This window comes from Cimex lectularius, unplaced genomic scaffold (assembly GCF_000648675.2).
Source record: "Cimex lectularius strain Harlan isolate CLEC.00 unplaced genomic scaffold, Clec_2.1 scaffold51, whole genome shotgun sequence".
In the NCBI taxonomy this organism is placed as follows: Eukaryota; Metazoa; Arthropoda; class Insecta; order Hemiptera; family Cimicidae; genus Cimex; species Cimex lectularius.
In genome coordinates this window covers 1,048,068-1,069,992 of record NW_019392674.1, presented here as the reverse complement: position 1 = coordinate 1,069,992, position 21,925 = coordinate 1,048,068, and the positions used below count along the sequence as shown (strand labels likewise).

The window sequence follows — 21,925 nt, the reverse complement described above, 5'->3', positions numbered from 1 at the left end:
AATTCTATATTTATCTCTGTTTATATATCGATAATACTTTTCTCTCTCCCTCTCTCTTTCTCTCTCACTCACTCACTCTCCCTCTATCTATGTATCTAAATGTTTATATCCTTATTTATTTCTCTCTATCTTTTTTCTCTCTTTCCCCTTTTTCTATTTTTATACGTTTTTTTGTCCTTCTTTTTTTTCTCTCTCTGTCTCTCTCTTTCTCTTTCTCTTTCTCTATCTGATATCGGTCTCTCCTTCTCAGCCTATCTATCTATTATCTATTTTCTCTACGTATCAATCTATGTAAATATTTATTTTTCTTTCCTTCCTATGCCTTCTCTCCCCCCTCTCACTCTCTCTTTCTCTCTCTCTCCTTCCATCTTCACTATTTCTTGGTATATATTTCTTTTGTTTCACTATTTGTTTATCTCGATCAATTTAATTGTTGACCTCTTTATCTCCCACTCTCTCCTCTGCCAAATATTCACAAGTCTTGCAATAATTCATTCATCAATATTATTTTGTTAACGTTAACACAAAAGGGCTTTAAGAATTAGGACGTATTATTATAAAAAAATGCAGACATAAGGAGGAACCATTGCTTTCATAAAACTAAATTTTAAGTCTCAACTCATGAATATATAATTTTATGTTTTATGCCAACCATTTGTGGGTTGCCTCGTTTATTGTGAAAATCTTTTTAAAATTTTAGCATAAGTAATTCATGTTATAATTGTTTGAAATGTTTATTTGCATAATAACTATAAATATGTTTGTAGACCATGCAATTTAAAACCAACATATCAAAACTATTTATTTACTATTTATTGTTGTAAAATAAATCGTTTAGAAATTAGACCTGGTTTTTTCCGTTAAACCACATTCACGTGAAGACTGGGAATTAAACAGGGAAAAAGTCCGTCGAGGCTTTCGAACCACCACCTTGGGAATTCTTTTATTGCGAGTCAATTTGGAATCCTTTGCCCCACTTGCAAAAAGGCCATCCACGAGGTTTTTCCCTAATTAAGATGAGCCTGTAAGTGACGAATCTATCTGGGCAAACAAGAGCGGAAGACCTTTTATAATCGATTCCTTCGCCTCTCATGTATTGCATTCTCTTTTTGCACTTTTCAAACTGTAAATCACAAGCGCAAATCTGCTATCGGGCGATGTTTCCATTAAAAAAGAAACAGTCCACAGGAGAATAATACAATTCTTAAGATTTAAAGGAACTACGATAAGGTTTTAATTCATCGAATTAAATTTAATGTCTAAAAAAATCCAAAAGTTTTCCACGTTGATCCTGGCTTGTCCATTTTCCGAGCTTGTTTTTCCCAACTGAAAATTTAATCGCTGTAGTCCAGCATGGTTAGGATTACATATAGAGAGTACAGTCGGATCCAGGGAGGTGACGGACAGGGGTCAAAAAGAGTTCATTCACCGACAGATCAAATCTGCTACGTTCCTTCTGCCCTTTAACTAGTAGGGACGTTCTTTATATTTTTGGGAAAAAAAATAGAATTTGAAGCATAGTTTTTTTTGTTTTTTTTTTAAGTTAGTTATTCATACACAATTATTTAAATGGGAAAGGATCACGCTGATGTTTTTATTCTGTCCTTTCTTGCAAAGTTCATCATTGGCATGGATTTTATTGGGTTGTCCGGAAAATAATGCAGGTTTTTCACGTATTCTTTCAATTACCCCTCTACATAATAAACTGTTTACTTATAGTGGATTAATGTTTTGTATAAATGTCAAAATTTCTTATTCCTCTCCAATGAAAAAAGTTTGTTTACCTCGCTAGCATTTCGTTACTTGAGAATAATTCAGTCTTTATTAAGATATCAACGCGTGATTTTCGCGCGATTTTCGAAACAGTGCTCGAACGGCCAGAAACATTATCGAAGTCTGGGATGATGGCACTGTAAGTGACAGGACCGTTCATTTAAAAAATTTCGACCACCTGAAGGCAATTGGAAAGGTGAAAAAGCTCGAAATTCGGTTTCCTAACGCATTAGACGACCTCCAGAAATATCATCGTTATCAATTTGCGCAACAATTCTTTTCTGAAACTTTCCTGGATAGAATAGTTACTTGTGGTGGAAAGTGGATTCTCTACGAAACAGCAGACGTTTTGGACAGTTGCTCGACAAAGGATAAGCAATACCACATTTTCCAAAGTCCCAACTCATAAAACGAAGGTGATGGTGTGACTCTTTGGTCGGCTTCATTTGGGCTGATTTACTACAACTTCTTCAACCTTGGCGAAACAATGAGTGCATTCTTCTTAAATTGAAGCAATTTTGCAGAAATTAGCATGACTGAAACCATCAACCGTCTATCGAAATAGGTCGTTTATGTTACACGACAACCCTCGGCCCCATGTCTCAGATGAGATCTTGGTTATGAGATTCTGCCTCACCATAATTCTCCAGACTTCTCCCCTATGGACTACCATTTTTTCAATCCCCTGGATAACATTTTACAACATAAAAAATTTATTGATCAAAAGTGGTTAGAACATTCGTTTAGAACAGAATTTGTTAATAAGAAAAATCAAAATTATATTCAGAGGGTTTAGAGAAGTTGCCATCACGTTGGGAGAAGTGTATTGAGAGTGATGGAGGTTATTTTAATTAATAAAATTGTTTAAAATCATTGATTTAATTGTTTTTATTTTATTACCAGAAAACAGCATTATTTTTCGGACAACCCAATAGTTCCTAGCAATCGCAAAACAGTAATATTTCAATATTTTACGAGAGATTTTCTCTGAAATGAAAATGAAAGGAACATTAAATCCAACGGTAATTAAGATGTATATATGGTGTCGTGACAAAATGAGAAACTTGTTCCAACGGAATGCTGGAAATCAAGGAAGGCAAAAAGACCCTGGCATGAACTCGATTGCCTTTCTGTTAATGTAAGCCGGGTTTGAATGAGCTTTGTTAACTAAGCATGATAGAGCGGGGGCTTTAATCGTGCATAAAAATCGACTCTTCCCCCCGAAGCAATTATGCCCGGCTTGCTTGCAATATGGCCCCGTGCTTATTCGGTTAGCCGGTTTGGACGGCCCATTGCCCCCGGAGGGATTCCATTGACGCCCCCCATGCTTTCGCCCCCTCTTCCTGTTTCGTTGGAACCGCGTTCGGAACTCGGCAGGACGGGTCCCGGTTATGAAACCATCTCTTTTCTCATCGTGAGAACAATGTCGTGGGTCGTGCGCTCGGTAGCTACAATGGAAAATCACCCTGCCATTTTACGAACTGGATTGGATACGATTAAGAAATACCCTTTGTCGTTCCATCTATTATTAACCTTTATACGTTCTTTGTTACCCAGCAAATATAACGGAAAGGGAGGGTATTAAGCTTGATGAATAACAGTAACCCGTTTATCTGTTAATTTGGAGTCAGATTCCTGAACTAGGGGAACTTTGGAGAAAGGGGCTGAACTGAAGCTGCGATGTTGATGCTACAACTATGCTTTATTGGACCCTAGTGATCATCTTTTATACCCCAAGGGTCTGAATGACTTGACGATTAATCTACAAAAAACAATTGATGGATTTGTTGGTGTACGAGTGTGTTCATCCATGTTGAACTGTGAGACTTCACCATGTTCTGCAAAGTGATGACCTGCAGTTTGGTCGTTACCAGTCAGTTTGATCTTTGAATTCGTTTCTACCAGCTGACCTAAAACTGAACATGGTTAAGTGGCGACACGCGTCTGACAGACCCAAAGACTCCAACATAATCAAACAATACCGTAGACCTTTAGTGGGTGCAGCATTCCAATGGCTATAACTGATCTTAACGGGGTAGTCTAGTCACTTTTTAACTTTAAAGACAGAGAGCTAACGGAATGTTGTATATGCCCAACAAGAATAGGTCATGATATCTCTTAATTGGATCTTAGTTATGAAACACTGATTAAGTTCCTCACAGAGTTGTCACGTACATATGAACTTTGTCCTTCTTCCATGAAAGCGAAAACTGACAGGCAAAAACCTCTTAACTCTCTCATTGCTCAATCCGCCACGGGCCTGCCAGACACCTGCGAAAATAGGATCCAGAAAAGTCAAACCTTTATCAAATTTTCATGCAGGAATACTTGAGTCTGGACCACATGTCTTTAGCGACTTTTCCGTCTCATTACATCACCTCACCATTGTGTCACTAAAGCCACTAACCACTAAAATACCGGTAGTTTTCAACGCATCCGGCCCGGAGGACCAACGTTTCGGTCTTTAGTTTGTGACCGTAAAAGTTTGGTTTTCAAGGAGGAAACAAGATGCTTAAAATGGAGTCTTACCTTTCTTTCCTTTCCTTTCCACGACGTCGTTCGCCACTCGCTCTGGCCTGAGGGTTTTCTTTGGTTGGCCCAGCTTATGAAAATATCTTGTCTCCTCGTGGTGATTTTAAGAGAAATAACAGAGTGAGTTCAATATTCGCTGGTACTTTACAAATTAAGGGTAACAAAATGGAACGTGCAATCGCAACGTACGTGTGAGACATGCAACTTACAGAAGCTTTTGAATGAACCATAACAGGACCTTCATGAACGGACCTTAACGGCTTTAATGGGATGACTGGCGTAAACAAATCTCATTTTTTATTCAACTCTAATAGCCTAGAACTTCGTAACGTGAAAGATAAATGCTAAACTATAATAACGTTTTACTAGAACACCAAACTAAGCTATTTCGAGTACTTTGGTACTTGACGATCGTAGGTCAAGCTTGATCATCGATCGACTAAGCACAATCTAGTCTATAACTTTAAAGATAAAGCCTAACCTATGAAATGATGGTGTAGATGACCAACGAGAATTGGTAATTCTACGTCTTAGATTGTGTCTTTGGTTAGCTCTCTTTCTAACTTTCAAGACTAGTTAATCATGTCTGGTACGCTAGATTCACTAAGAGTCTATTAAGATGAAGATTGAACTATCACTAGGCTAGACTAACGATAAGTCGAGCAACTTCAAGCTTGATCGTTCTTCGCACATCGTAAACAGAGTTCTAATGTTGCACAATAGAAGTCGAACGAGAAATATCCCTTTAGTTTTATCATCTCTATTATGCCTAGAAGACCTAGAATTAGCGAGGTAAACTAAAAAAACGAAGTAATATACTAACAAAAACTGCAAGCTTATTTTGTCCTACTTCATCTTTGGAACTGAACTTTAACATAACTAATTGACGATTAATAGTAGGTCAAGCTTGATCATTGACGTCTTGTGGTAGCCTTAGTAACTTAGCACAAATGGCCTAACCTATAAATGATGCAGAGCAGAAGGGCAACGATAATAGGCAACTTAAATATCTATTTCACCTAGAAGATGCCAAAGTCAGTAGGCAAGTATACTACCAAGTTGAGTTCGTCATCTCTAGTGTGCTTAGAATTTGTGCCATTTAGCTCAGTGGAGTAAGTTAGACCGACGAAAATAGTCGATTGGTCAGCACCACCTATAGTCAAAGTATAGTCAAAGCAACATAAAATATCTCTACTTCGTCTAATCTCAATAAACGAGTCTTGGGTGAATTATAGTAGGTAAGGTTTTCATCCCTTAGTTCCCTTGAATCTCTGGTACTTCCTGTCATTTTTAAAAACGAAACTTTAAGAAACCACAAGCTTTTCTTCAATCCATAAATTTAAAGGCATTAAATTAAAATTTGAGAAAATAAAGTCTTAGTTGGACTGTTATTTCCATCCAGCACGCCTCCCTATTCGTTTAGAGTCAGTGGCCTGAACAATGAGAACAATGTCGTGGGTCGTGAGATTGGTAGCCACAATTGAAAATCGCCTTGCCATTTTTGTAACAAGGATTGATTACGATTGAGAAATCCCCTTTGTTATATCTATTATTTCTTTCCTCGCTCTTTGTAATCCGGCTTGACAAATATAACGGATACTGTGGCAACTTTATGAACAACAAGGACATTAAATTAAATTTGGCCATTTGTTTGCTTTTTCAATCATTATCCTTGCATGGATTAGGCATGGCTAAGAAGGGTTTAAGGGTGATTCTAAAATTGGTAGTGGTTTTGTTTTTAAAGCCTCGACCTATAAATTAAGATGCTTTCGAAAAAGAGACCCTTTCAGTCAAGTCTGGTTTCGATAGTTTGAGTTTATTCTACTTTTGTCTTCAGAAGGAAGACCATGAAATAAAATATTGAAAATCTAGGGTCAAAATAATGTGAAACTTGTTCCCTTTCATTTTCACGATAAAAATCTCGAGACCAAGAGTACCCAAATCTGTAAAACGAGCACAAAACGGACAGAATGTTGTCGTGAAAATATCAAATTGATTATGGTTTGTTTGTTTTAAATGAACTTGATTTGTTATGGTGGTTGATGGTCTGCGTGTGGATTCGAACTGACCGACACTGTTGAATTCACTAAACGTTTATTCTCGTTGGTATATATCATGTACATATACGGTTCTTCATTGAAGATGGCGTGAAGCTGAAACGCAATGATTCCAAAGTAGACCAACAGAAAACATTAAGACACAGTAAAGTTTATTTGTGTTTTATTAAGGTTTACATCTATAAAACAATCACAACGGTGAAAATGCTATAGAAATAAAATTGACATGAAAAACATGTGAGGAGAAATGACCTGGTAGTGAGCCTCCTTTAGAAAAAAATAAATATGACTACTTTTTAATTTTCTTAGTCACATAGGGTATTAGGTGGCCATCGACGTTTCAGTCGACGAGAAGGATTACCTGGGACGATAGTGTAACTGAGCTGACGGCGGTCATTGGGATGGGTGGAAAGGGAGTGGTAGACGTTTTTGTAATAGCTTTACGCTACTTCTGGAACAAAGGGAAAGGGTGATACGTTATAAGGAGGGTTAAAATTTTTCTTAGGACTTTTGATTGGAATCTTTGGATGCATTGCTAGTTGGAATGCTTGGTTATCCCCCAGAATTCTATACCATATTTCCAGGTATATATTAATCTTTTGTAATTAAGTGGATCGTCCGTGGAGTAATGGTGATTACAGTTTGTAACGTCTGTTTAGTTCTGTTTCGTTTGGATTGTGCTGATTCCAAGTCGTTTGTACAGGTAGAGTCCCAAGTAACGTACGTGTTCGACAGGTGGTAGTGAAATCCCGTTAACGTAAAAAGGTGGTAGTATTATACGTCTGAATGGGAAGTTAATATATTGGCTCTTCGTTGCATTTATTTTCTCCACTTTTTGAACCAAACGTCGAGGAGCTACAAATGGTTTTGAAGGTTTCTGTTTGCTGTTACTGTTGGATGTTTATGCTGAGATAGGAACGTCAGCAAAAGTGGAGAGAATTGTTTCTGGAAAGATAGAAATGATAGCAGTATATATCGTGTAAAGGAGTGGTCCAAGAATGCTCCCCTGCGGGTCGCCTGTTTGGATCTAATAGATAATCGTTGTGTCATGACTAACTCTGAAGTAACGATCAGACATCGGTTTTAGGATGAGGTATTAGGTATGCGTAGGTGCACATCAGTTTCCACAGAAAGCTCGGGTGCCTGGTCCCTGTCAAAGGCTTGAGCAGTGGCAAGGAACACAACCAGACAACACTCCTTCTGCTCAAGGGGTAATGAAATGACTTCCTGAAGGCGATGACACTGATGGATAGTAGAGTGTAGGGATCTCTAATCTAAACTGGTTACTCGGAAAGTAAAGTGTACTTATTTTTTAAGTATCCTGAAATTTTTGGAATTTTTTCCTCTATTTTAAATTAAATTCAAAAATTTAACTCTTTTCCAAAGCGTATATTATACGACAGGGGTAACGATATTGAACGGAGTTTAGTCCGGGGACTGCACGATTTTCGTCGTGGGGACTCTCATCTTCAGTCGGAGGGAGGGCAAAACACAGGAAGCGGATTGAAAAATAATATTGACAATATCTCCGGGTTGGAAAGCCCGGGTCGAAGATTACGTTGGGACGGAAAAGAGCTCAGATTCCCGGCTAAGGTAAATATGGAAGGCCGGATCAACTCAGAGGGGGATCCAATAAAAACGGGTATCTTCTTGTATAGGACGCCGTACCCCCCTATATTTATATTATATCCAAAGCTATCGCCTTCCAGGGGTGCGACGGGATGCCTAAAATATTGGGGGGGATTTTATTTTCGCTTTACACAATTTTGTAAATTATTCGATGAAATGTTTCTACCGAGAGATAGACGTCTTGGATTTGCCGAAATCCTGGCAAAAAAGGTTGTCTATTTCTAATATGTTTCCTTATCAATCTTATTCTCGATTCAGCCCCGTTGCGTGTAAAACACTTGTTCAACGAAGGAATATTCCAAGTGGGGACAAAATTGAGAAGACAAACTTTTCATCTCTTTCTTTCCGTTCTGAACCAGCCTGGAGTCCATCGCGAGATGCTCAGACGATAGCCGACGTCCTAATTGTTCGCCTGGGACCGAAAACACGAACATCACCGACAAGAAAAACACTATCGAGCTAAAACGTACAAAAATTCAGTACTTTCAACCCCCCCCCGGGCATTTCAACTCAGAATCTCCGACAATTAAACTGTCTGGCATAAAAGTTAAGACTCCAATTAGATTCTATCTACCATCTTCTCACCAAGAGTCGCAATTAGCACTTAATTAATTAGTGAATGAACGAGTTCGCTAGCCCATTTCTGGCTTAATTTTCGGAAAAATACACCCAAAAACTAAGGGAAGAGGTAACTCAGTTGATTTTTGATAACAATATATTCCTTTGTTTTAAAGTCTATTGTCCGTGATACTCGTTAATCGTATCTCTTTAGTGTAACAAGCCTATTTGTTGTATTTACATGCTTTTTTAATGTTTCACAACTCAAATAGGAAATTTATCTCTCTACTTTTCAACGCAGTACACAATCCAAAGAAATTGAAGATTAGTTTGACGCAACTTTTCCTATTACATTTTGATCTTAACAATAATTAAATTGGATTGATTTTTGAAAATGTAATGATATTAAGATCTAGGATCTTCTTAAGACGACAGGAATGGATGCATACTTTTTATAAACTTTTTCAGCTTTGTGACACAACTTAAAAATTACGTGTTTTTTTAATGGGCAAATAGTTTGATCTAATGGGCGGAGCGTATGTAATAACTATTCCCGATGCTTTTCTTCTCTTATAATAAAAATTCTTAAGTAGTACAGTCTTCCGTAATAGTTAAGAAATATGTATAAAATTTATAAATAGCATAAAAAAGGCAAAGTTAAAATTAAATATGTGCATAACGCCGCAATATAATAATAAAAATATAAACTTAATAGAAAGAGCACAAATCATTTTTGCCACAAATGACTTTATTCAAATTTTTCTTGAAGACATCAAATTTCCAGCCCAGAAAGTCTAAGCTTCCAAAATTGTCATCAAAAGCCCACTAATAAAAAATATTTACCAACATTGTCCATAACGAGTTAGATGAAATTCACGATGAAAAATATTAGCATCTCTATTCCTTATACTAGGAACTATGAAATTTATTTTACACAATAACTCGGGAAAATGATAGATCCCATTCACCAATTTCCATAAAAAAACATATTTCAAGGACCAAACTACGATTTTCAAGCTTCCTGAGCCCAAACACCTTACTCCTTTTCCTAACAGCTGAGCATTTGATTGAAAAAGTCTGCAAATCCCAAGAAAACCAGGCAGAGGAGCTTTAGTCAAAATTACAGCTAACAATAGAAAATCTTTTAATGGTTTTCAAATTTGTAAAGTCTGAGGTGTTGCTTTTAATAAAGACGAGATTGAGGTATCCTTTAGAAACTACTTGCTCAATATGCTTCTTATATGTTAGTTCACAGTCAAATACCATGCGTTAATTTCAGAAACTTTGTCAACTTCAGCGCCACCCAAAAAATAGTTTGAAGGAAACCCCTTTCTACCATTATAAAAATAAACAGAAAAAGAGTTTTTAGTATTATGATCGTATTATTTAATAAGTAAATAATAACAAGTATGTCGGGTTCGAATGCAGGGCCGCTGGATTCGAACCCGGGAACTTTACCTTACAGTGATGAGTGCCGTATCAACGCCTAAACCACGGCCACCGAACCTCCGAACGTAATTCGGTTTAAAATTAACCATTAGAATTTTATTTTAATTTTTTTAAAATTATTGTGCTCTGCTTGGGAGTTGTTAGGGATGGTGAATATGGTTAGGGATGCCAGATCACCGCGGACAAGACATTTTTTTTCGTAATCTACGAGTTGGGCGACAACTTTTTTTGGGGTTCTATGTATATCTCAACGTTATATTATTTCGTTTAAAATTAACTTTTAGTACTTTATTTCAATTTATTCATAACCCGTCTGGTCATCATTGGGGTGGCTAGAAATGGCTAATATGGTTTAATGCAGGTCACCCAAGATAACAAAATGATTTTTATCATAATTTTACGTATGCCTGGCGAAATACTATTTCGTTCAAAATTAACCTTTAGGATTACATTTTGAACTATGCATGACCATTGTAGTCAGCTTGGGGTGGTTAGGGTTATTTTTTGTCGGTCTTGTACATGAGTTATCAATTATCATTTGGTCCAGGTGATCTAGCTCGGTTTTCACGGGTGAAAATTGATTTTTTTTAATACTCTTTCGCCCATCGTATAATGAAGGGTTGTCAAAAGCGTCTAATGGATTATACTGATGAAAGCCGAAAGCGAGACCAGGCGGATCTACGAAACGTTTGAACGAATTGTATTAAAATAAATGAATAAAAAACTGACACCTGCATAAATTTGGCATAAAAGTATAGTTTTGGCATTTTTATTTATTTCTATCAACATATTTGTGCATACTTAAATCTTCAATATTAACACATAAGTGTATAGTTTCCTTATCCCTGATTTTTTTTATATGTCGTTTATAAGACATTTTTAAATTAAAAGGTAAAATATATAATATGTTCCATTGTTATGGATTGTGCTTCAGCTCAGTAGCGAGTATATGGGTCCCCTGTACCGATTCTCGGAGAAAATGGGGTTCTTCTATTATATAGTAATAATAGTTATGAGTACCTAGTTTGTGTGGAGAGTTATGCACTTATTAGCGTGAAAGTGTAATGTGAGAAGGTCGAGGGCGGAATATCGCGTCCCCCATCACCCTAATTGAATGAATGGTATGTAAATAGGAGTGAATTTATTTAAGAAGGAACGTGGGTATGAATGGATTTGGAAGTGCATGCGTTGGGTGCTGAATTGATCTAGCTGTTGACAACACCATCCCCCTGAATCCGTCCTCGGTAGCTGGATGGATAAGACTGAGGTCTGCCCCCGTACTGCCAACACTCGGGATGGGTGATTCTCGAGTCTGTCGGCAATTTATTGTAAATACCAAAGGCTGGAATTGCCGGGGGACTAGGAGAAACTAATAAGATCAGCTAGGCACATGTTTGTATGTAGGTACGTGCATGTGCGGATTGGAGCCTATACCGAGTGTCCTTTTTCATATGGCTCGGCTGAGTTTCTCTTGAACCAATGACTCTACCAAAATAAGCGTTTAATATTTTTTGTCTAGTTTCAAATTTTTACCTTTTTTTGTAGAAAAATTATACAGGGTACGTCAGAACAAGTTCAACTTCCAAATTTCAAATACGACCCTATACATTCTCATACTTCATTTTAAGGGATTTTTTACGCTGAAAACAATGGTTCAATCCCACGTCGAACCAAAAATAAAGCTATAACGAGCCCTGTAGGCTTGTTGTTGTTTGTTATGGTTTTGTTTTGATTCAAACTGTAAGATGCCAGAAGTTAATGCAAAAGGAAATTAATTAACTTTTTCATTCAAAATGCTATCTGTGCACTCGAAAAGTACTAACAAATGACACACTTCAATTCGTGCCGACATACCTAACTTGTATCCTAACCTCTAACAGTCTACAACTTTATAGGATAGGGGATGTATCTGAGATAGTGATAGATAATGAGGTAGATGAATGAGTGTATAAGGACAGGTCAGAAATTAACAAAATAAATGTATTGGTCTGATTTAATTAATGCGTATTTAAGAATAAAAATGTATGTAAACAAAAAACAGCTGTTAAATTCATGGCTGCCATGTTAGTTACTTACGCCCTAACGGATAGCTAGGTGACTACATTTTCGACCAAACATCTAATCGTCTAACAGCCTACAACTTATAGGATATGGGATGTTTTATTATGAATGAGAGTATAAGGACAGGTCAGAAATTAACAAAAGAAATGTATTGGTCTGATTTAATTGTTGCTTATTCAAGAATAAAAATACGTGTAAACAAAAAACAGCTGTTACATTTTTGGCTGCCATGTTACCTCCGCCCTAACGGATAGCAATGTGACTACATTTTCGACCTAACATCTAACATTGGCCCTGGCCTGTTAGATCGAGCAATGTTAATTAGTCGATTCTTACAAGTCTACGTCATCATTTTTCTCGATCTAACAGGAACTAACAGATTAACAGTTTTAACACAAAGATTGTGACTGCCCCTATAGTTCGAATTAAAAATATGAGGCTCCAGTTCTTTTGTCTTCGACTGTACTCGACGTTACTCGACGAAAATCTGGACATTGGGTACCTTGGTTGTACCGCGTAGCGTAGGCAGGGTTGGAAAGCATCGGGCAGATGCGCACAAGGGTAATAATACAACAACCTTATGGAAAATTGGACATTGGATTTGCGTCGCGTTGCGTTGCATCAGGTTTTTCACGCTGTAGTTTGGTCCTGTCAAAGACGTTCGATTTCTGGGTCCATTAGGACAAGGTGCTACTCCCTGCAGAACACTAGAGGAAATATCTCAATTCAATGCATTCAGCATGATTGAGGATTTTTTATACAGTAAAATAAAAAAAAGTCCAAATTGGTATTATTAATTTTGGTAAAAATAAATGTAAAAGATTTTTCCATTATAAAGGATGTATAAAATAAACCGTTGGCCTTATTTTTCGTTTTTTTTTCTATCTGAGTGGTTAAAAAAAGGACCCTTCAGTGGTGAAAGGGGATTTTATTTAAGCTTAAACCACCCCTTTAGCAATTTGCTGCGCACGCATCGGAATGAGCGGGGAAGTCGAGTGGGGAAGCATTAACAAATGAAGTGGGAGGGGTCTGTTGCCAGGGGCAGCCCTATCGACCAATTGGTGGGGGACCAAGGAATTGCCAGGGCCCCACCAATTCCACCGTCCCAGGGTCCAATCACGAGGGAGGCAATCTATTTCTTAATTGGGAAAGACCCCCCGCCACTTTAAGCCAACCCCCTGTTGTTTGCCCCTTTAATGGAATCGTTATGAGACCCCCGGCTCCTGAATACTAAAGCCCGGGACACGAGCAAATTGAGATGAGACGGCCGAGGGCGGAGGGGGGAGCCAAAAAACCTCTTCAATTAACTATAATGGCCATTTTGATGGACCCAATTAAAAATAAATTTTAATCTCTACCCCTTGATTTTTTCCTGTCTAGCCACCCTTTCTTTTCTACCCTCCTTTCTCTACAGATAAAGAAAATCTTATAACAAGTTACTTTTCTTCAAAAGTTAAGCGGTTTAGAATATTTTAACAAACACATAAATTATAAATAATTAAAATATTATATTTTGAAATACATAATTTGTTTATTTACAAGAGGTTGCCACAACCGAAGAAGAAATGATGAGATTGATAGATGAGTGGAATCTTTCACTTCCGAAAAATTTAATTATCCCCCTTCTGTAGGGATGGCAGTCTTTAATCTATGTATCGATATGCACTGACAGACAAAAAATTCCACCCATTTGAAATGTAACTTGATTTGTATATAATTTTATATATTAAACAAAGTGTCACATTTTTTTAACGTTTAATAATTGAGTCTTTGTCTAAAAAAGTTTAAAAAAATGTAAATTTCTAAGAAAAATGAAAAAAAAGACAAACAGGTAACAATTGTTTTAGATTTTTAATTAACATTTCAATATTCAGTATTTCTTCCTTTTGCCTTAATTACATCTCGAAGACGCCTCGACATACTTTCTACCAGCTGGAAATGTCTTTTTGCTGGAGGTTAGCCCATTCTTCACGAAGGGTCCTTTCAAGATCGTGGAGTGTAACAGAAAGTGATGGACATGCTCTTATTCGTCTTTTGAGTTTATTGATAAATGTTCGATGGGGTTCAAGTCTAGAGAACGGGCTGACCAGGCTAAGACACTGATGCTATGCTGTTGAAGGTACGTTTGTACTATGCGAGCGTCATATGAACGGGGATTATCATGCATTAGAATAGGATTGCCATTGATTTCAGCGAGGAGAGACAACGATTGATTTTCCAAAATTGCATCCACATAGCGAATGGCCGTCAAAGACCATCCACGACCAACAACCAACTCTGTGCGACTCTCCATTGAAATTCCCACCCACGCCATCTCTGAGCTACGTTGAAAACGTTGGCTCTGTGATAAATTACATGCTTACCTTTCATTTCGGCTTCTCCACACTCTTTGACGCCCATCTGGAGACCGTAGAGCAAATCTACACTCATCTGTAAAAAGTACAGCATACCAATCGTCCAAAGAACCAAGTGTTCTCGAGCAAATGGGAGCCGTGCAACTCTCCACAAAACTCTGTGTGTTCCGGAGAATTTTGTTCCTCTTATGGGGCGAAAAGCCATCAGTCCATACTGACTTAATGTTCTCCGAGCAGTGCTTTCAGAAATTTGGACACCTCTAAGTTCCTGGAGCTGATGAATCGCTTGAACGATAGTAAGGTGCCGATTTGGCAAAATTCTCAAAGCCAAAAAACGGTCATCCTATGGTTCTGTTTCACTAGGGCGTCCAGTCCATTCTATGGTAGGACCCAGATTCCCTAACGGCGTCTCGCAGTGATTTGTATGGAACTAAAACGTCATTAGCCGCATACCTGATGGAACGTCCGTCTTCAGTAAGTGCCATACCGCGCGAAACATCCTCAGCACTAAATGGCATTTTGAAGTTTAAAAATTGAAATTAAGAAAACAAAGATGAAAACTAAGTAGTTGATCGCTTCAGAATTCAAATGATACTGAACAAACATTTTAAATTCCGTAAAAATTAAACATAGAAAAATCCTTTATTCTTTTTTGGATTAAGGATTAAGCGTGTTTACCTCTAATTGATATTTCAAGTTATCACACAAATAATTATTTATTGATAAAAACAATGAGACAAATTTAGAACAGAATTTTCTTTAATCGAGAAAATGAAAAAATCAAGTGGGTGGAATTGTTTGCCTGTCCGTGTATTTAATTTTAGGTACATTACGACTATTTTATGATATCCTATGCCTAGCCAAACTGGTATAAAAGAACGATATTAGGTTAAAACGGTAAAATTATACTCGTGGTCATGAATAATTTTATAATCCTTTTTAAGTAGTAGTAAAAAAGATATAAAATAAACTAGATAAACGTTATAGAAATTATGGTTTTTAGCCTTTCGAGCATGTTTTAAAGTTGCCACTTGATTTCCTTTTTCTGGTGCATTGAAATGTTTCCAAACAATACTTTTTTGAATTTGTCCCAGGGAAGGTGTCATCATAAAAACGTATATGAAAATTGTGCGCAGATACATATATACTGATGCGGATGCCGACGCAGAAAGCAGAATGATAAGTTAGGTTTTCCCACGTGCCACGTTTTAGGGACAATTAAACGACAGTCTTTACTCAAATTTGATGCACTGACAGCGATATTTTTAAAGATTATTTACCCAATAATAACTAAAAGAATAAGAAAAGTTTATAGTCAGGTTATTGTAAATTAATTTTTTTCGTAAATAGAAAAGGAATATATCGATACAACTCAACGAATATGTCGATATATTTTAAGTTATTTATACTAAAATATATCGATAAAAACACTCGATATATGTAGAAATATATCGAAATATATGATATATATCAATATCGTTGACATCTACCTTTGTGAGATTTGGGAAGAAATATTCTTTTAATAGGTTCCAGTTGTACTATGCTTGTCAAATTTGGGGTTCAAGTGGCAGACAAATCTCTGGAAGTTCTCGGCAATAATCTCTTTGGCTTCCTTTCCTCATTACCTTGTTATAGTATTTATATGTAGGGTGTCTTTTCTACTTATGGAATCTGACACCTTCTTCCTTTGGTAACCTATCCTTTTTATCTCTATGCACAGTTTGCTATTGAAATTGCTATGATTTCAGACTAAAACCGTAGTGTTTATAGTAAGCTCAGTCTTTGGAGTTTTTACCTTGGATTACAGCTCCTCTGCCGTCAGTATGCCTGAAAGAACTGGCCTTAATAATTAACTGCTTTGGGACAGTTTCTCTGTTGTTACTGTCATGGATTAAATGAGATCTTCGTCCGAAAACAAACACAGTTGTATTAACATAAAATTGCCAATTTAGATTTATCACTTCCCAATTCAGCTTCGAATTCATATTTTTTTTACAGAAGTTATGGTGTTTATAATTGGATTATTTTACAATTTTTTCAATTCCTTCCTACTATTGTGCAAAAGTCTATAAAACTCTTTTGTCTGTATTGTTTCTAAGCAAGGCAGAAATCTCATGAATTGGAATATAATTTGCTTGCATCTCTGGGGGAAAAAATAGAGACGATAATCAATATTTTTATACTCATTATTTTATTGAACTATATAATTTCGCTAATTTCCTTATTTACTGTACCAGTCGCTTCTATTTATTCTGACTTTTTAACCATTGTCCTTTATATTATTGTGCAGATTTTTTCACTCCTCCTCTTTCTTGCATCCCTTGTTGAGGATTTGTCCACTCGGGTAATATTTTATTTTATTAAATTTCCTTTTTCCTCCTTGGCTTTCCTATTTGGACATATTTTATTACTGGACTGAAAGTTATTGCTCGTAATGAAAATATGAGAAAGTGAAATTTAATTTAAAAAATTATCATATCTTGTTTAGATTGAGATCTCTTTGCAAAATTGTTGGTCGGAAAAAATATCCATTACACCACATCGATACGTTTCGTAGCTAATAGCCGGAAGTTGCGGGTATCGAAAAATCTTGCGAAGTTACCCCCGTCTGGCACGCCATCATCACTGGCGGGGGAGGGAGGCATCGGTTTCGATGCATTATTCATGCCCCGTCGGGAATGCATCTTGTTGAATACATGCATATTGTTAGGAAAAGGAGGCCCCCACGGCTATTAGCACTGCCTTCCAAATTGCCCTTTCCTGGCTGTTAAGACTCTGTGAGAAACCGGCCAATTTTCTGGCCCGTTTAGACGTGAGCCGCTTCGGTTTTCTCAGATTTTAGAGATTAACCTTATTTTTTTTCCCTCTCTCTCTTGTTTTTTTCCTCTTTTTTTTAAATCCAAGGTGTGTAACTCTATATATCCCAGTGGGCCTAATAAAACGACGTTTTGTATTCATGGCGTTGGGTTTCCGGCTCATTATGGCGAATGGCTTGGGTAAACGTCTGTAATTCCCGCTCGGGGTCCTCGATTTAGAAAATTTACAATAAACCAATGATAAAACTACTTTTTCCTCATGCTAATCTCAGAAATATAATTGGTGATGATGCAAGATATTGTCAAGATATTAAGATGACATCACGTAGTATGCTAATCATTGTAAAACCTAATTTCTATGCGACAATAAACATAATATTACTTCTTTCTTTGTATTCTTACATTGAATTATGTAAACAAAAGTTTATTAATATCTCAAATATTCCTCATGTCTTATTCAATGCCAAGTTGGGAAGCTGGTTTAAATGTTTTTGCCAAACAAGACAAGGAAAATATTCATTTCTCACTATATTGAAAGCCTAAAATTTAGAATTTTAATTTTTTTTTAATCGAAAATAAGATGTAAACAGTTTAAAATAGAGATCGAATAGGAGAAACACGAGTTTGTCAATCTAAAAAAATGTATAACATATCCTGGCAGCTAATTCATAATAAATTCATCAGCTTGCGCAATTTGCGCCGACGTTTTCACTTAAGAATAATTGTATAATTAAGCAGTCTTTTCACGAAGTGCAGAAGTGGTATTTTGAAAATTATCTCTTGTTCCTCCAAATGTTGTCTTATTTAACAACTGGTACGATGAGGGTGGTAGAGAACTCGATAATCCTCCATCACCCTAGGGATATGGATAGGGATAAAAGAGGCGGCCCCAAGGCCTTCCAGACCTCGACCTGAGTAGATATATTGTGCTCTTCTGTATTTTATAACTCGCTCGCCAGCTTCAGGTTGTTAATCAACCTCCATAGCCTTGCCAGCAGCTCCTTAGTGTAGGGTCTTGCTTCTGGGTTTTCCTGTCCCAGTTGCAAGAATCTGCACCTACATAGACCTTCACAAATACATAAAATATGTACTGCGGTCTCCTCATCTTCCTGGTAATATCTGCATAGTGTTGATTCTATCTCTACTCCTATCCGGTGCATGTGCTTACCTAGATGGCAGTGCTCTGCCAGGATAGTTAGGGATGGTTAGGGTCCCTCCCTCTTCACCCTCTGCTTTGGCAGAAGATTCCTGGGTTACTGAACCCGCATCCGTCAGGCAACGGTGCATCAGTAGGGAGTTCGTTTGACCTCCCGGGTGGGCGATCAGTCCCACCTTAAAAATAATACTGAACCACGGGAGTGGAGTATCCAAGCGGCTCCACTAATTGAGGTTGCTCGTGGTGGTCGTGGTTTGTAAACAAATTGTACCTTAGCTGGAGGGTACCGGCCAACCGGAGCTGGAGATAGAGTGCCTTCTCTATCTCTCCAGGGGTGGTGAAAGGCATGGCTAAAAGGCTGTGCTGGAAACCACAAAACTGCCTTTTTTAAGGCACATGTATGGATGTGCCCTTTTTAGGGCACTTCTGAACTTGGCTAGTATTGCACCACCGCTCTGGCCAAAGGATGTGACAAGTCCATGCATGTCAAATCTTCCTGGTGTTCTTTCGAGAACACTAGGGGTCTGAGAAGTCCCATTGGAGGATAAGTCCGGACGTTAAAGATCCTAATGGGTCTCAACGCCCATGAGTAAAGATGGGAACATCTACTCTGTCAGGAGTCCAACCAGAATCCTTGTTAGGTTGCCAGTAATTCCTTTGTAAGTTTGAGAATGGCCCTTCTATGAATCTCTTCGCGTACCTCTTGACTGTGGTATTGTTCCACCAGACTTTGGACTTATTACGAATCCATATTGAGATGTATCCTCTTTTGTGGCAAGATGCTAGGCCACAGTAGGTTTCAGGACCTAATGAGACCACGTTGGCTCCCTTTTTGGCCAACATGTCAACTTTTTCGTTGCCTTGCTTGTTATGATTATTTAAAAGAATATGTGAAAAGATGCGTTATAAAAAATAATTTTTCTGATGTTATTTATATTTTATACCTTTAGTTTGTTTGGTTGCAAAATAAGTTATGAATTTAATAAATAAGCAGCAATTACATCTAAGATTTTGAAGGATTTTGTAGAATACTCGAATTAATCGAAGTTTGTTTTGTTTTGTTTTAGGTTAAAGTCTGGTTCCAGAATAGGCGGACAAAGCATAAACGAATGCAGCAGGAGGAAGAGGCAAAGGCACAGCAGCAGCAGGCAGCTGCCAGCAACAAGAATTCCCACCATGTCAACAAGTGGAAACAGGAGACGTCACAGCCTGGCACTCCGCAGCAGTACCACATCCACAGGCACGAAGAGAGCAGCGGAGACGAAGCCTAAGTTCCTCAGGGCGGAAGAATATACAGAAAGAAAACCCAAACACTCATACAAAAAAATACAAAAAACAAGACTGGTTCGCGAAGTCACTGCCGTTGAACAGGTGTTCGGCTCACAATGGGAAGGAGCGTGTCATCAATCTACCTTCTTCCGAATTCGCGACACCTAACGGAGAATTCCAAGCACGGCCCGTGAAAAAGGGTAGATATACGGTACGAACAACTAAAACCATAATAATAATAAACAGCCCGTTCCGCCGAAAAAGGACGATGTAAATTTTGTATATAAGAATCCTCAAGAAAAATGTACTAGTCGAAAAAATAAATTCGTCGCCCCTTTTTAAAGACGAATAAATACCGAAAACAATGCGATTAGGCATTTGGATATACACTATTATTATATTTTTCAAAATTACAAATAATTTTCTATTATCATTTTTTTTATATAAAATTCATTGAAATGTCTTTGATAATTAATATATGATAATTATCCTTGCCATTTGCTTTAAGTTACTGTTACAATGACGTATTTTTGTTTTCATCATTTTTTACAATTGAAATATGATGTTTCTTACAATTAAAATCAATTTACGTCGGACTACCGACGTCCAAAAGCCTCGTCGCGTGTTTTGTATATCTATATGTATTAAGTTATATATATTTTTTTTACTGTAATATATGTGTATTTTCCAAGGTGTATGTTGTACATAGCTTACCCAGACTGTAAATTGCAGTGTGTAATTTTTGTATTATTTATTGTGATAGTTACTGCATAAGTTTATAAATTACCTGAATATATCCCGGCGGAGTTGATAAGCGAACGCTTAAAAAAAAAAAAGAATTTTAAAAATGAAAAAAAAATGTTTGTACATTCTGAGTTATGTTCCTGTAAATAATTAACGTTAAATAAGAGAAATTATTTAAAGGATAACCGTGCCAAATGAATATAAAAATCACTTTTGACGATTGTTCAAAAACGAATAAATAAACTTAAAAAAATGTGGAAGAAAAATAATTGTACATTATATCAGTTAGTGTTTCGTTTTTCTATGTGGTTAAACTTAATTAAGATTGCTGATTAATAAAATAAAAAATAAAAAACCAATAAAAGTTTAGTGTTGAACGTTCCCTACGTATTTATGTATTAAAAAAGAGAGAAATGAAAAAAATATATTTAATTGAAAAAGATAAATGAACAATAAAAAAGGAATTCTTAAAAAACGTTTTTACCTTTAAGCCTAAGCCTACATTCCCGTTGATTTCTAAAATCCTTTTGTCCTGATGATTATTAAACATTGCACATTCCCAATTTACCGTATTATTTAATAAGTAAATGACAACAAGTATGTCGGGTTCGAATGCAGGGCCGCTGGATTCGAACCCGGGACCTTTACCTTACAGTGATGAGCGCCGTGTCAACGACTAAACCTTGCGTCCACCGACGCCCCCTAACAACTTATGTTAATAAAGTTCAAAACTGAATTTTCAATCTTGTCTTCAATCTCTACGGTCTAAAACCTCCGAACCTGACCACAGCGGTCTGACTCTCTGTCGCTAATTTAATAAGAATATAATCGAAATGAAAGTGTCAGTGAGTCGGGTCGGCAAAAAAGCTCCCACTTATCAATAGTACGTCGATCGATGACCCTCGAAGATTATGAAAGGTAGAAGAGGGATGATCATCACCCGATTAAGAACAGGTCATGCGAGGTTGAAATATGGGCACTGAGTTTTAGGCCCGCTTATACGTAGGTCGACGTGTCCCGCTTAATGTTGGACGTTCTCACGTTGACACGTTGTCATTCTCTGGCTCTATATAGGGAGCGAGTAGGAATATGCCCGATATGAGAATTGTACTTAAACTCAGCGCTAGTATTTTGCCCCTCTTTACCGATCGTTGTAGAAAACAGGACCGTTTTGTTACATATATTACTTGATTTATTAGCACGATCTGTGAGAGGGCCGGTCGTAGAATCTCGAGTACCTCATCGGCCTCGATTAGATTAATAAAGAGGAGCAATATTGAGCACTCCACTTCAGTGAGTGGTATGTATGGCGGATGATTCTAGTTACAAGCCGTGAAGAAGTTCTTCACTGAGGAAGCACAAAGCTGAAACGTTTTTGAGTAACATCAACAACCCAGTGGCGATTCAAAGTTATATAAATCCATTAATTTTTAAGACACATGTGTTAGAAAAGTTGTTGATTATTGTTATTTCTACTTGAGTTTGCAAAACCATATTTTCCCAATAATTTCATATTTCATTTCCTTA

The 21,925-nt window shown here is 37.1% G+C and overlaps 1 protein-coding gene across 2 annotated transcripts in view; it reads left to right on the top strand.

Moving 5' to 3' along the window:
• LOC106662366 (homeotic protein empty spiracles-like) overlaps positions 1-20,856 on the top strand; it is a 64,620-nt gene extending 43,764 nt beyond the window's left edge. For both annotated transcript variants that reach the window (XM_014386425.2, XM_014386424.2), the window contains one exon: positions 19,453-20,856. In XM_014386425.2, the coding sequence (XP_014241911.1) occupies positions 19,453-19,656 (204 nt within the window). In that variant the 3' untranslated portion in view covers positions 19,657-20,856. The remainder of the gene's footprint in view (positions 1-19,452) is intronic.
• Positions 20,857-21,925: the final 1,069 nt, after the last annotated feature.